This window comes from Scyliorhinus canicula, chromosome 2 (genome assembly GCF_902713615.1).
Source record: "Scyliorhinus canicula chromosome 2, sScyCan1.1, whole genome shotgun sequence".
Lineage (NCBI taxonomy): Eukaryota > Metazoa > Chordata > Chondrichthyes > Carcharhiniformes > Scyliorhinidae > Scyliorhinus > Scyliorhinus canicula.
Window position 1 is genome coordinate 51,044,085 of NC_052147.1, and position 12,866 is coordinate 51,056,950.

Here is a 12,866-nt window from a genome sequence, read left to right on the forward strand (position 1 = left end):
GCCAATATTGCAATCAATGTGCAGAGATACACAAGATTTAAATAAACAACCTGCCCAATGCTAGAAACTATTATCAAAAGAAAAAGTATTGAACAGGTGAATTAGGTCCAATAACATCTGAAAAGAAGCCAGATGGCTTCAAGTTTTCAATGTGGATCCTAAATTAGAATTGGGAACTTGAAAATAAGCAAACTGTGCTTGGTGGCAAAGTGGTTAGCACTGCTGCCTCACAGCTCCAGGGACCCAGGTTTAATTCTGGCCTTGGGTGACTGTCTGGTGAAATTTTCACTTTCTCCTCATGTTGTGTGGGTTTCTTCCGGGTGCTCCGGTTTCCTCCCACAGTCCAAAGATGTGCAGGTTAGGTGGATTGACCATGCTAAATTGCCCCTTAGTACTCAGGGATGTGTAGGTTAGGCTCAGAGGTTATTGGGATAGGGCAGGGGAGTGGGCTTGGGTGGAGTGCTCTTTCAGAGGGTCGGTGCAGACACGATGGGCCAAATGGCCTCATTCTGCACTGTGATTCTTGTCAAATCTCATGTGGAATATGTTCCTGCATGTGATGGGGGAGAGGAGAGACCTGGAAATGGTCTGGACGGCAGCCTCGAGATTGGTACCTAGTTTACGGGCCTTCGGGGGAAGATTGGCAAACAGGGACTCCTTAATGTTAGATGAGCATAAACTTCAGGGAGATATGTTTGCGGTTTTTAAAAATAATGGAAAGACTAGTCTGCCCAAATAGCTAATGTATTTGGCCTGGATAGTTCAGAGAGGAAAACAGGACATGATACAAAAACATGGAAATAGTTTAGGTGTTAGGAAGTTATTTTTGCAGACAGTCATCAACCTCTGCTTTGGATTGTCATCACGTACAGCAAGTATGGATTGGCTGCAAGCATTTTGATAAGGGAATTCCTGCAAGTGGTAAACATCTTTACACCTATACATATAGAAAGTAGGTTCATCAATGGGTAATATGCCATATAGTCGTATTGATCATCTGGTGTTTCTCTTAATCAGCTCTGGGCATCTGAAAAGAAAATTACCATATTTCTTTCCTAATGAGGCCAACGTTTTTCTCTGTGTTTTTGCCTCTCCCATGGGATTGTGTTAAAGTAGGGTGTGTTGTGTTCTTTGTTTTAGTTCTTTCAGGATGGTGAAGGTTGTAGTGTTAACAAAGAACAGCAAGATGTGTTTATTAAACAAAACTACTTTATTACACTATACTGAATTAGATTCAAGCATGTTACCAAGGAATTAATTTATTTTTTCTTTTTTTAAAATAAATTTAGAGTACCCAATTCATTTTTTCCAGTTATGGGACAATTTAGCGTGGCCAATCTACCTAGCCTGCAGATCTTTGGGTTGTGGGGGCGAAACCCACGCAAACACGGGGAGAATGTGCAAACTCCACACGGACAGTGACCCAGAGCCGGGATCGAACCTGGGACCTCGGCACCGCGAGGCAACAGGGCTAACCCACTGCGCCACTGTGCTGCCCACTCAGGAATTGATTAATTAAAGATTACACGACACATCTACACTATTGACTATACTATTAGTACAGCTATCTCCCAACTACTCTGTCTTGCTCTCTTCCACTCTCTCCATCTATCTTTATCCATCTCCCAGAAGTCAAGGAAGCATCTGGGGCTGGATTCCCGCGAAATCGGGCCCAGCGCCGGTTCGATGATTCTCCAGGCCCCGAGTATCCGCACATTCGCGAATTACACGCTGGGGAGCCATTGGCAGAGGCCCATCCAGCAATTCTCCGCTCCTGACCAGCCGAGTTCCCGACGGCATGGAACTAACATGCTATGGCCGGTTAGGACTCTCGCCTGGTGGCTGCGGACCCATGGTGGGGGGCAGGGAGATCGGGTACCAGGTGGGTGGGGAGGGGGGGCCTTATGGGCGGCCGGGGGACAGATTGGGCCGGATGGATCCTCGGGAACGCAGCCGATCGGGTTGGCCAACATCTTCCAGCTGCCACCGCGATCCGAGTCCGCCATGGAGCTCGGCATAGCCACTGAAGGCCACTGCCGTGCGCATGCGTGGACTCAAAACCAGAAGTGCGGGGGGCTGTCTCTGCAGCCAAAGCTGCATGAAGCACTCTGGGTCCCTGCTAGCCCCCTGAAGTTAAGTGAATTGGCTTGTAGTTTTTTCAGGGAACATGCGAGTGCAACGCCTGCATTTTTACACCGGCGTGGAGACATAGCCCCATTTTTGGGAGAATCCAGCCCCTGATATTTATATAGTTGCTCTATAGCACCATCTAGTGACTCGAGTAGTAACATTACATTAATCCTTTTTTGTGTTTTACAATATCCACATATTGTGACAGGGTGGAGAAAAATTATGCCAGGCCAATTTTCCCTCCTACATTTTAGGCTGGTATCTTCCATGTGTACAATTCTGTTCATAAAAGTCTGCGGCAGACAGGTTGCTATCTGAACCATGTGCGTTATTGTATTATTTTTATCACAAAGATTATAGCACGTAAAGTTTTGCATTTTCTCCCCAATTAGATCAAACATGATCTGCTGCTTTATGATATGAATTAATATACCTGGCTCATTTTCCTCTTTGATTTAATAAGACCATAAGAATATAAGAATTAGGAGCAGGAATAGGCCACCTGGCCCTTCGAACCTGCTCCGCCATTTAATGAGATCAGGGCTGACCTTTTGTGGACTCAGCTCCACTTTCCCGCCCGAACACCATAACCCTTTATTTCTTTATTCTTCAAAAAACTATTTATCTTTATCTTGAAAACATTTAATGAAGGAGCCTCAACTGCTTCACTGGGCAGGGAATTCCATAGATTCACAACCCTTTGGGTGTAGAAGTTCCTCTTAAACTCAGTCCTAAATCTGCTTCCCCTTATTTTGAGGCTATGCCCCCTAGTTCTGCTTTCACCCACCAGTGGAAACAACCTGCCTGCATCTATCCTATTTATTCCCTTCATAATTTTATATGTTTCTATCAGATCCCCCCCCCCGCATCCTTCGAAATTCCAACGAGTACAGTCCCAGTCTACTCAACCTTTCCTCATAATCTAACCCCCTCAACTCTGGGGTTTACCATTCATTCTGTCTCCACAGAACCATAGAATTCCTACAGTACAGAAGGAGGCCATTCAGCTCATCGTGTCTGCACCAACCCGATGAAAGAGCACCATACTCAATCCCCCCCCCCCCCCCCCACCCTATCTCCGTAGCCCTATAACCCCACTTAACCTGCAAATCCCTGGACACTCAGGCTCAATTTAGCATGGCCACTCCACCTAACCTGCACACCTTTGGACTGTGGGAGAAAACAGGAGCAACTGGAAGAAACCCACGCAGACACGGGAAGAACGTGCAAAGGGCATTGTACAAAAATGGATTACACGTTTAGTTCAATATTTTGTTGTCATTGCAATGCACCTGAATGCTCTCGCAATCACCTCCCAACTGATTATGGAGCTTCATACTGATCATGTACTGAAGTTTACAGGCCCTTATCCTGCATGGTGTATACATGCTTGGAGCTTTCCCTGCCCAAATACATCATGCCGCATTCGAATATTCATGTATATTTATCAGAAATAGGCCTATTCTCCCATTGCATCTCCCTTTTCCTGGCCTTATCACACCCACAAAACATGCGGAAATTCTCCTCAGTTCCTTCATCCAGCATATTCATAAAGACAGTAAACGGTAACTACCTGACACCAACCTGTGCAAACATCACCAATACACCTTCTCTCTACACCGAAGGACAGATTGGGAGGATGAGAATGCTTCACATTCCATTCAATATTTAACTTTATTGCTGAGCTGGATGGAAGGTTTCAGAATAAACAGCACCCATTACCTTTCAGCAAATCGTAATGTTGACATGGTCCCATCGTAAAAGATGTCTGCTGGGCTTATCGTTGTGACCTGGAAATAGTTATTATAGTAAATGATCAGTATGCCACAGTGAAAGATTATAAATTCTATTTTTTGAAAAATATTTTATTGGAATCATTTTCAAATATGTACAGAACAGAAATGAGCAAACAACTACAGCAACAGTAAACCATACATAATTAACACTGTGGGCTGGATTCTCCGATTTTGAGGCTGTGCCCAGAGCATGTGTCTAGTCTTACGACTAAAATGTCGGCGCCACCTCCGCACCGATGATTCACCCGGTTGGGGGCTAGCAGCCGCACCACGTAAAGCCCCCGGCTTTACCTGTAGATACGGACAGAGAATTGGCGGATCCGTGGCCGTGCATTTGCACGGTGACGACCTGCAGCGGTCGCATCATACAACATGATGCCAGCCACGCGCGAACCCGGCCTGCCAGATAGTGCCCCTCTGTAACCCTCCTCGCCACCCTGTGACCACCCTCACCAGTCCCCCGAGCCCCCGCCGAAGCCCCCCACCCCGGCCAGTAGATCGGCTCCCCCCCCCCCCCCCAAACTGGCAGCGCTTGACACAGTCCGCAGCTGCTATGCGACATCCCAGAACACTGTGAGCACGTGTCCCACACCATCGGGAAGTCGCCCCATCGGGAGCACAGCATCGGGGGAGGGCCCCAGATGATGTCCTAAGGCCATCCCAACGGCGAGCGGCGCACTCAGCGATGACGCCCTTTTTGAGAGGGCGGGGCATCCGAAAAACAGCACCGCCACCGATTTCGGCATCGAAACTGATTCAGTGGCCAATCGCCAAATGTAATTACAGCGTCAGCAATCGGAGAATTCAACCTATATCCCTGTACCGCCCCGTCCACCCCTTCTTTTTACACCCAGCCCTTCCTAAAACCCAAATAAAACATCAAGAATGCCCCTGACCACTGACCTGTTAATGTCCCTTAAAACAGTCAATGACCAGCCTCACTCTTGTGGAAAGCCCTTCCTCCACCTTCTGATGGCGGACATGGGGCTGAATTCTCCACCACCAGGATTCTCTGTTTTGCCAGCAGCCCGGGGGTTTCCCGATGACGTGGGGCTGCCCCACAATGGGAAAACCCATTGACCAGCCGGCAAAACGGCAAATCCCGCCGGCGTGTTGCACCAGAATTCTGATAGCCTCTGGTCTATCAGAAAGGCAAAGGCTACCATGTCAACCTCTCTCCCACCTGCACTCCTGGATTCACGACACCCCAGATATCGTCATCCATGGTTCGGCATCACCTCAACATCCAAAATCTTTGACATTGAGTTGCCAAACTCTTTCCAGAACCCCTTCAACCTTGGACATGCCCAAAACATATGGACATGGTTACAGGTCTCCTGCACACCATCCACGCCTATCTTTCACCCCTGGAAAAAACTCATTCTGGACCTCATCATATGAGCCCTAAGCACCACCTTAAATTTTATCACCTTAAACTCAGTCTTGCACACAATGCAGATGGGTTTATCCTTCGCAGAGCCTCACTCTACGCCCCGGCTTGTATCGTCCCTTCCAAATCCTCCTCCCACTTGCGCCGGACTTCCTCAACCGGGGAGCCCTCCCACTCCAGCAGTTCCCCGTATACATCTGACACCTTCCCCTCGCCTACCTCATCCTCGGACAGAAGCTTGTACTGTAGCGCTGGAGGCGGCAGCTGCAGGAATGAACCCAACTCCTTCCTCACAAAGTCCCTCACCTGCAGATACCTGAACCCATTCCCCTTCGGCAGCAAGTACACCTCCTCAAACTCCTCTAGCTCCGTGAACTTAACCCCCATGAACAGGTCCTGGAAATATTCCCGAACCGCCCCCACACCCAAAGCCCCACTGGAACAACCCTGTGGTTACCACAAATCGATGGCCACAGGGACATGCCTTCCATCCTACAGTGCTGCTGACATTGATTCCACATCCTCAACGCTGATACGACCACCGGTCTCGTGGATTACATGGCTGCGAGAATGGGAGAGGTGCCAATAATACCCCCCAGACTGGTCCCTGTACACAAAGCCTCCCCATGCTGACATCTCCTCCACTGTCCACCTCTGTACCATAGCTATGTTCGCTGCCCAATAATTATTCTGCAGATCCGGCAGCGGTAGCAGCCCCCACCCCCCAGATAATCCCGCCAAAGGTCAATGGAGTTCTCCATTGTACGTGGCTCGCCCCAGATATTCTTGCTGCGGGTGGGGCAGGAGAATCCAGCCCTTTGCTTTTAATTTTTCCAATTAAGGGGCAATTTGCGTGGCCAATCTTTGGGTTGTGGGGGTGACAAACACGGGGAGAATGTGCAAACTCCACACGGACAGTGACCCGGGGTCGGGATCTAATCCGAGTCCTCGGCGCCATGAGGCAGCTGTGCAAACCGCTGCACCACCATGCCGCCCAGCAACACCATCACTTTTACTGTTTGGACCCTCCCAGCCAACGCCAAAGGCAACACATCACACCACCCAAAGCCTTCCTTTATTCCCTCCATCAGCTTAACAGCTAGGCCCAGCTCTGTGCCATATGTATCACAAGATATCGAAAGCATGCCCTTACCAACTGAAACGGCAACCTTCTTAAATGCCCTTGGCCTTTGATGTCCCTGGTGGGTGCCCTCTGAGGGCTCTGGGGCCGGAGGGCCCCAGTGCACTTGCCGGCGGCACATGCCCTGCTGTGCCACCCTGTTCCGGGTGCTGACTCCGAGACACGTTGTTGTCAGGGGGGGTGGTTCCCGGGTGAGCTGGTGGGCCCCGTCTCCACTCTATAGGGTGGCTCCGGGTTGGCACCCAGCACCCATCCTCCCAAACGGTGCCCATAAGGCCCTGGGGTTCACCTCAGGACAGAGGGGTAGCTGGTTCGAGCCCCGGATGCCCCTGCATCATCTGGCTCTTCCAGCCGTGGTGGCTCCCCGATGGCTGGACCATCGTGTTGATGCCCTCGGCGATGCTCCTCAGTGACTGGGACAAGCTCCGCAGCACCTTGACTGTGCCCACCTGAGACTAAGACATGCCCCACAGCACCTCGTCTATGCCCACACAAGACTGGAACACCACCCCCAGCAATTGGGAAGTACTCCGGAAGGCTTGGCAATGGCCACCTGAGACTGGTATATGCCCCGCAGTGCCTCATCAAGGTCCACTCAGTACTGGGTCAGGTCCCCCAGCGACTGGGGGTGCTCAGCCATGGCCGTCACCAACTGAGCTACACCTTAAACACTACCACTCGTGCTGCCGATGTCACACCCCAGGCTCACCACTGCAGTCGCCATCCTAGCAATGTTGGCCTCGGTGCCACCCATTGCCAGCACCAGCTCCTGTGCCCTCATCTGGGACTCCTCCAATCGTCTACGGACCTGCTGGGGTGTCACTGACATCCCCCTCTGAATCTCTTGGTCGCACCCTATCGTCTGCATCAGCTCTGGTAAACCTGGTCCAAATGCTCAGCATCTGACTGGGACCCAGCTGTGTCCTGAGATCCAGCAAACATTCGACTGCTGTCTCGCCTGGAAGTTCCTGCCTCCACCTGATGTACATCAGCAACTGTGTGGTATTCACCAGAATGTTCCCCAGAGGCCTGTCCACTACTGTCGCCCATCAAGGTGTGTGTCTCTGTGCTGGTGGAGGGTGGGGATGACAGCTGTGCATGAATACGGTGGTGTCCTCAGAGCTCTTCTCTGTGATGTTCTCATGGGAGGTGTGCCGGCACCGTCGGATGAGGATCCCGCGGGAGAAGGGACATGTGGGGCGGAATTCTCCCCCCCCCCCCTCCCCCCCACGCCGGGGCGCCGAGCGAGTCCCGCCACGCTGTCCCGGCACCCGCACGCGATTCTTCCACCCCCCCCCAAACCGGCGCAGCGAGAGTCACGGCTGGCCGCTGGGAGAATCACCGCACGCCGTTTGTAACGGGCGAGCGGCGATTCTCCGGCCCACCCAGGGAGCCACCCCCCAGCAAGCCCAACAGTTTTCAATTGTTTTTCAGTGTTTCTGGAGCCTCCCGCTCCCCATCTGCACCCATAGCGTCCAGTCCCCTTTTGTAAATACTTGTCACAATCCCCGCGTTTCAGTGAAATGGGCTGCAGTATTTGCACTTCAGCATATCAGAGCAGTGCTCTGCAGTTATGGGAGAGCTACCGTCAATGCTCTATGCAGTTGAGTTTCTGACTAGCAAGCCAACCGACAGGACAAGGAGTTTTGCCACTGCACACAGCGGCCAGACTGGTGAGTGTGGAGATGAAAAATCCTTCATCTTTAACAGATGGAATTGAACTCTTCTAAATTCAAAATGGTGAAATCACTGCGGTTGGGGCTTGAATCGTTAGCAGACATTTTATTGCTTGGGCAGGGAGAAGAATTAAGCTCACATTTGCAATCATGTCATACACAAGTACTACAATGATCCATTTCAGTGTGAGTTACATCTCTTCATGTGTTTTGAACCAAATGAGGAATGTTGTCAGCCACTTTTCATGAAGATGTTATCCTTTAAATATTTACTAAAGCATAAACCAATTTCACTGCTGCAAATAGGAGTATTAACCTATAAGATCAGTTATATGAGATCGGATCCTATTTAAAATCATAGTCCTTGAAATTATGAAGTGCGGTAATAGGTATAAAAGCTTTATGCATTTGAAATTCCCTTTTCCTGCTATTGTAGGGATGCGTTAATCCATTTGTTTTGAAAGGTTAATGCCAATGCTAAAAGAGCCATAAAAGGAATTTGAAATGAATGCATTAAATGTTCATACCTATCAATCCACATCATAATTTTAGGGCCATAATTTTTGAAATAGCAATTTCAATCCATTGTCATTTATTTGGGGGTTTAGCTGCTTACTTTCCACCATCTAAATAGATTGTGAAACATTTTTTACTCACTTAAATATTTACTGAAACACACTGGGAGCATAGCATTTACTTTCTGTGTTTGTTTTGTGCCTCTCTTTCGTGGAACATGCAACAACTATCTTGTGTTTTTTTTTCATTTTCTTAATGTGCCGAACTAAACAGTGAGATGTGGGAATCCCACGGGAGCTCTTCTGTGGTACGTTTAGTGGACGTAAAACTCCAAGAGAAAAAACCTAAACAAATGAAATTTTCCCATTTGTGTCATTTGTCCAGGAGATCAGCTGACTTCCTATCAACATTACAGCTTGTGGCTATGGAAGCCCCTCCCCTGTAGGAGTGTCAGTACTGTAAATTGAGGACAACAACCAAGCCTGTTTTGGTTATTATCTGGTGTTCACACAAACTAGGTTTTGTCAGCCACCACTGGAGATCAGTCAAGAATTAATTTTCCAATCCCTATGGCTAGTTATAGCTCATAGCCACTGCTGCGACATAGAAGAGCCAATGAAGGACAGAGTGGCCACATTACAAGTCTGTACGGCTCAAGGGTCACACTTAGTGACTGGGGAACACTCAGACGCTTAGCAGCAATGTTCCTCTTTACACAGTTAAGTGGACTAGGCTGCATGGTTTGCAGATTTGGTATCTTGTAGAACTCAGTGACATTCCAGTCATGACATGGTAAGAATTTGGGATTGATTGCAAAGTCTTCTTCTTCGTAAGTTGAATAAATTGGCTAACTTATTACTCCTCACCTCAGATTCTGAATATAACAGGTATGGGTAAAAGCGCCAAGTAGCCTATGAGTGTGATATATTGATAAATGGATAGATATCTTTATTGCATTTATTATATAACAATTCAACAAAATTTGCAGTCCCTCTAATAACTAGACAGCAGGAGCCAGGTGTTACAAAATGCATTCGTCACTGAGCTGCACTGGCGTTGGAAACATAAATATACTAACTGCCCTTCCCATTGTTTCACCCAAGTGTAGTTAGATATAATTTTGGAAAAAGTAGCTGAAAGAGGTGAAGATCATTTTTGACCTCCCTGAGGTGAGAGAAGTTATTAGACGCTTCAATCAAGTCATCAAAACTCACCATAATGGTCTTGCTGTTCCCTCCTAGTGCGGTGCTAAGCAATCTGGTAAGTACAGAGTTACGATATGGAATGTACTGAACTCTCTTGCCCACAGCCTTGTCCGATAGGGAACTGCACAATATGTAATGAACAGTAAGCAGTTTCCCACTTTAACAACAGGTATATAAAAGACATCAAGGTTTGGTCACACTGATTTTGTTTAGTATAAAGAATTGCCAGTGCAAGAACCAGCATAAATATTAAAACTGCTCGCTGAACTCCAGTTACAATATAGGTTTCATTTATTTTTTTGAAGAAAGGTCAGATCGGGGTTAAGCTCACCTAATAACATTTCCAAGAGTTGTTAGACTGAGATTTATTGCTCGTGCTTCATTGAATCTGTCAGAAGCAACTCCCGCACTTTGTTGCCTTTCACTGCCAGCCAAATCCACCAGGTTAATCTCCGAATGCTTCATTGTGAATTGGTCTGTAACCACCTGTTATGAATACTAAACTGTTATTTGTTTCCTTATCAAACTAGTGTCCAGGTAACTGCCAAATTGAGTGCATCCAACAGACATGCGAAGAATTGTGGGCACAGAAATACTGAAAAATAAGGTGAAAGATGTAAAAGGCAAGATGAAAATGCTGGTGAAAGCCCCATTGCAGTTGTCAATGTCAGGATAGAAATGGGAAACATTTAACTCACTTTCCTGAAAAATGTTTATTTCAATACTTAAGCAACCCTCCAACAAGGGGAATGATAGAAATTGAATTTCTGGTTAATATCTTTCATGTGCATCATTTTGTTGAATTCTAAAGGTCTGATAGAATTAGAAAGTGCGACAAACTGTGGTTCAGAGCTGTGATAATGGCCACGTGACTGCATTATTCACTGATCCTGGAAAATATATTGCTTCTCAATAATGCATTGACTGACAAGATTCTAATTTAACGTGGATATGGAATAAATTACGAACATGAAAAATCCTTGCTGTTGACAATCAATACCTTCAGATATAAATAATGGAGTCAATAGTGGATAATTCACTTGCTTTGTGGCACAGGACAACAATGTCTTGGCTCTAGACAGCTAAGGCCACTAACCTGATGGACAACCAACGCAGAGGTATAAATCAGCGTTATTAACCATTGAAGGACCAGGTAGTACTGTTGTTTATACCACCTGTGGGGAACGATTATATTTTGAAGTACATAATGCTGGTGGTGGGATGCCCAACAACTCTGGCAAGAGACACGATCAGTTTCCATGATCAAGCCTTTTCATACTTCTGTTGGGTAAATTAAGGTGGGGCTCATGTCGTTACAAAGTCACCTCTTATCTTCCGGTTGTATTAAAGTGCTAACTTTCTGCTATAAAACATCTCTTTTCCATACCATGGGAATACACCTGAAAGAAAATACTTGCTGTTAACAATACACATGCAGCCAATACCGATCCTCACAATGCAAGACTCATATTTCAAAGACATGCTAGATTTGCCAACGGCTCTGTAGAAAGTGGAGACTGGAAGATTGGATATGGAGAATGCATGAGCGTGACCGGCATGGAAGGGGTAGGGGTTTATGAGGGGGCATATGAGAGGAGAGGTTTTGAGGAACTGACATTCACCATTACAACTGAACCAATGCCTCAATAAGGAGAGGCTTGTCTTCCAGCCTGCCAGCTTCATCATACACCCACTTCTGCTGCCACCCAGACCTACCTCCAGAGGTGGCAGGACTGACACCAACCTACTCCTGCCTACCTGGAACAAAAATAGGCCTTTTTAAAGGGGACAGGATCTGCTGAATTGGGACCTTCCCCTACTCGACCGTCCCACCTTCTCCACGAAGGTCTGACTATAATACATCCACAGGTACCCTTTTATCCAGCCTCCTTGTCACATCTTCAAAGAACTCTAATAAATTTGGCAAACACAATTTCCCTTTCATAAAAACACATTGACTCTGATTGATTGTTTGTGATCCTCTAAATATCCCATTGCTATTTCCCTTATAATGGATCCTGTTCTTGGCATGGACTACCCCTCTTTCCATCATGCCACTCTGTCACTTTCTTTGGGTTCTCCTTTAATGCAAACACTGTTTCCAATTGCAAACACTGGGTCCTGTATTCAATGACCGTGATCAAATGAGATCATCTTTTGATAATCTTCAGCACTGATGGTATCAATCGACCAATCATCCTACTCACCCACATGTAGTACACGATATTAGAGAACTCTGCAATGACAACATTATGAAACAAAGGCATCTGGATACATGTCATACATACATAGAGTTGAACTAATTTAATGAAACCAAACCATTTGTGGCACAGGCAACATTATTCACTGAACTTAATTGACACAAATGTGTAATGTAAATTGTAATGTATGTTGGTTAGCTGCGCTTGAAGGCTTATTTTTTAAAAAATCTCTGTTAATTGTTATATTCATGTGATCAAGGACACAATTCCAGTTCTAAAGCTAGACTTCTGTTTAGCGATTCCAAAGTAACTTTCACATATGGTAGGAGGTAAGGGAATAAAAACCTTTGCTGAAAAGGCCATTTACATCCTCATGATCAGAATGCACTCTGAGTCACTCCAATGACCTCTGGGTTCCTGTTGGATCCCAAGGGGCAGTAGCAATCACTACTGACATCAAAGAGAAATTGCAGGATCCTAAAAAGTAACCTTTGCTGCAGGAAATATGAAAAAGAAGACACCATAGTGTACGGGCTCTATTTTCACCCTTGGGCGGGAACTTGGCCTGAGGCCCAGTTGATTGGAATAGTCGGGTCTCGTTTACATTCTGTGGAATGGAAACTGATATGAATGATGAGGAGGCAACGGGTTTGTGGGTGGCATCAGGCTGCCAACCGGGAAGCCAATGGTTTCCAGCAAAATGTGAGTGGTTTTGAGGGGCTTCCAGAGGCGATAACAGTCAGGAAAGAGGATGCGGAAATCCAAGGCAAGAGAGGCCCAAGGCTGTGTCACGTTATCGAAGAAAGGTCAT

At 47.0% G+C, this 12,866-nt stretch overlaps 1 protein-coding gene across 1 annotated transcript in view; it reads right to left on the reverse strand.

The window, feature by feature from the left end:
• The window catches only part of LOC119962245 (kinesin-like protein KIF28P), a 125,020-nt gene that overhangs the window by 71,436 nt on the left and 40,718 nt on the right, over positions 1-12,866 (reverse strand). The window contains exons 7-9 of the mRNA XM_038790235.1: positions 10,186-10,340; positions 9,864-9,975; positions 3,853-3,920 (exon numbers count right to left, since the gene is read on the reverse strand). Coding sequence (XP_038646163.1) covers positions 3,853-3,920; positions 9,864-9,975; positions 10,186-10,340 — 335 coding nt within the window. The remainder of the gene's footprint in view (positions 1-3,852; positions 3,921-9,863; positions 9,976-10,185; positions 10,341-12,866) is intronic.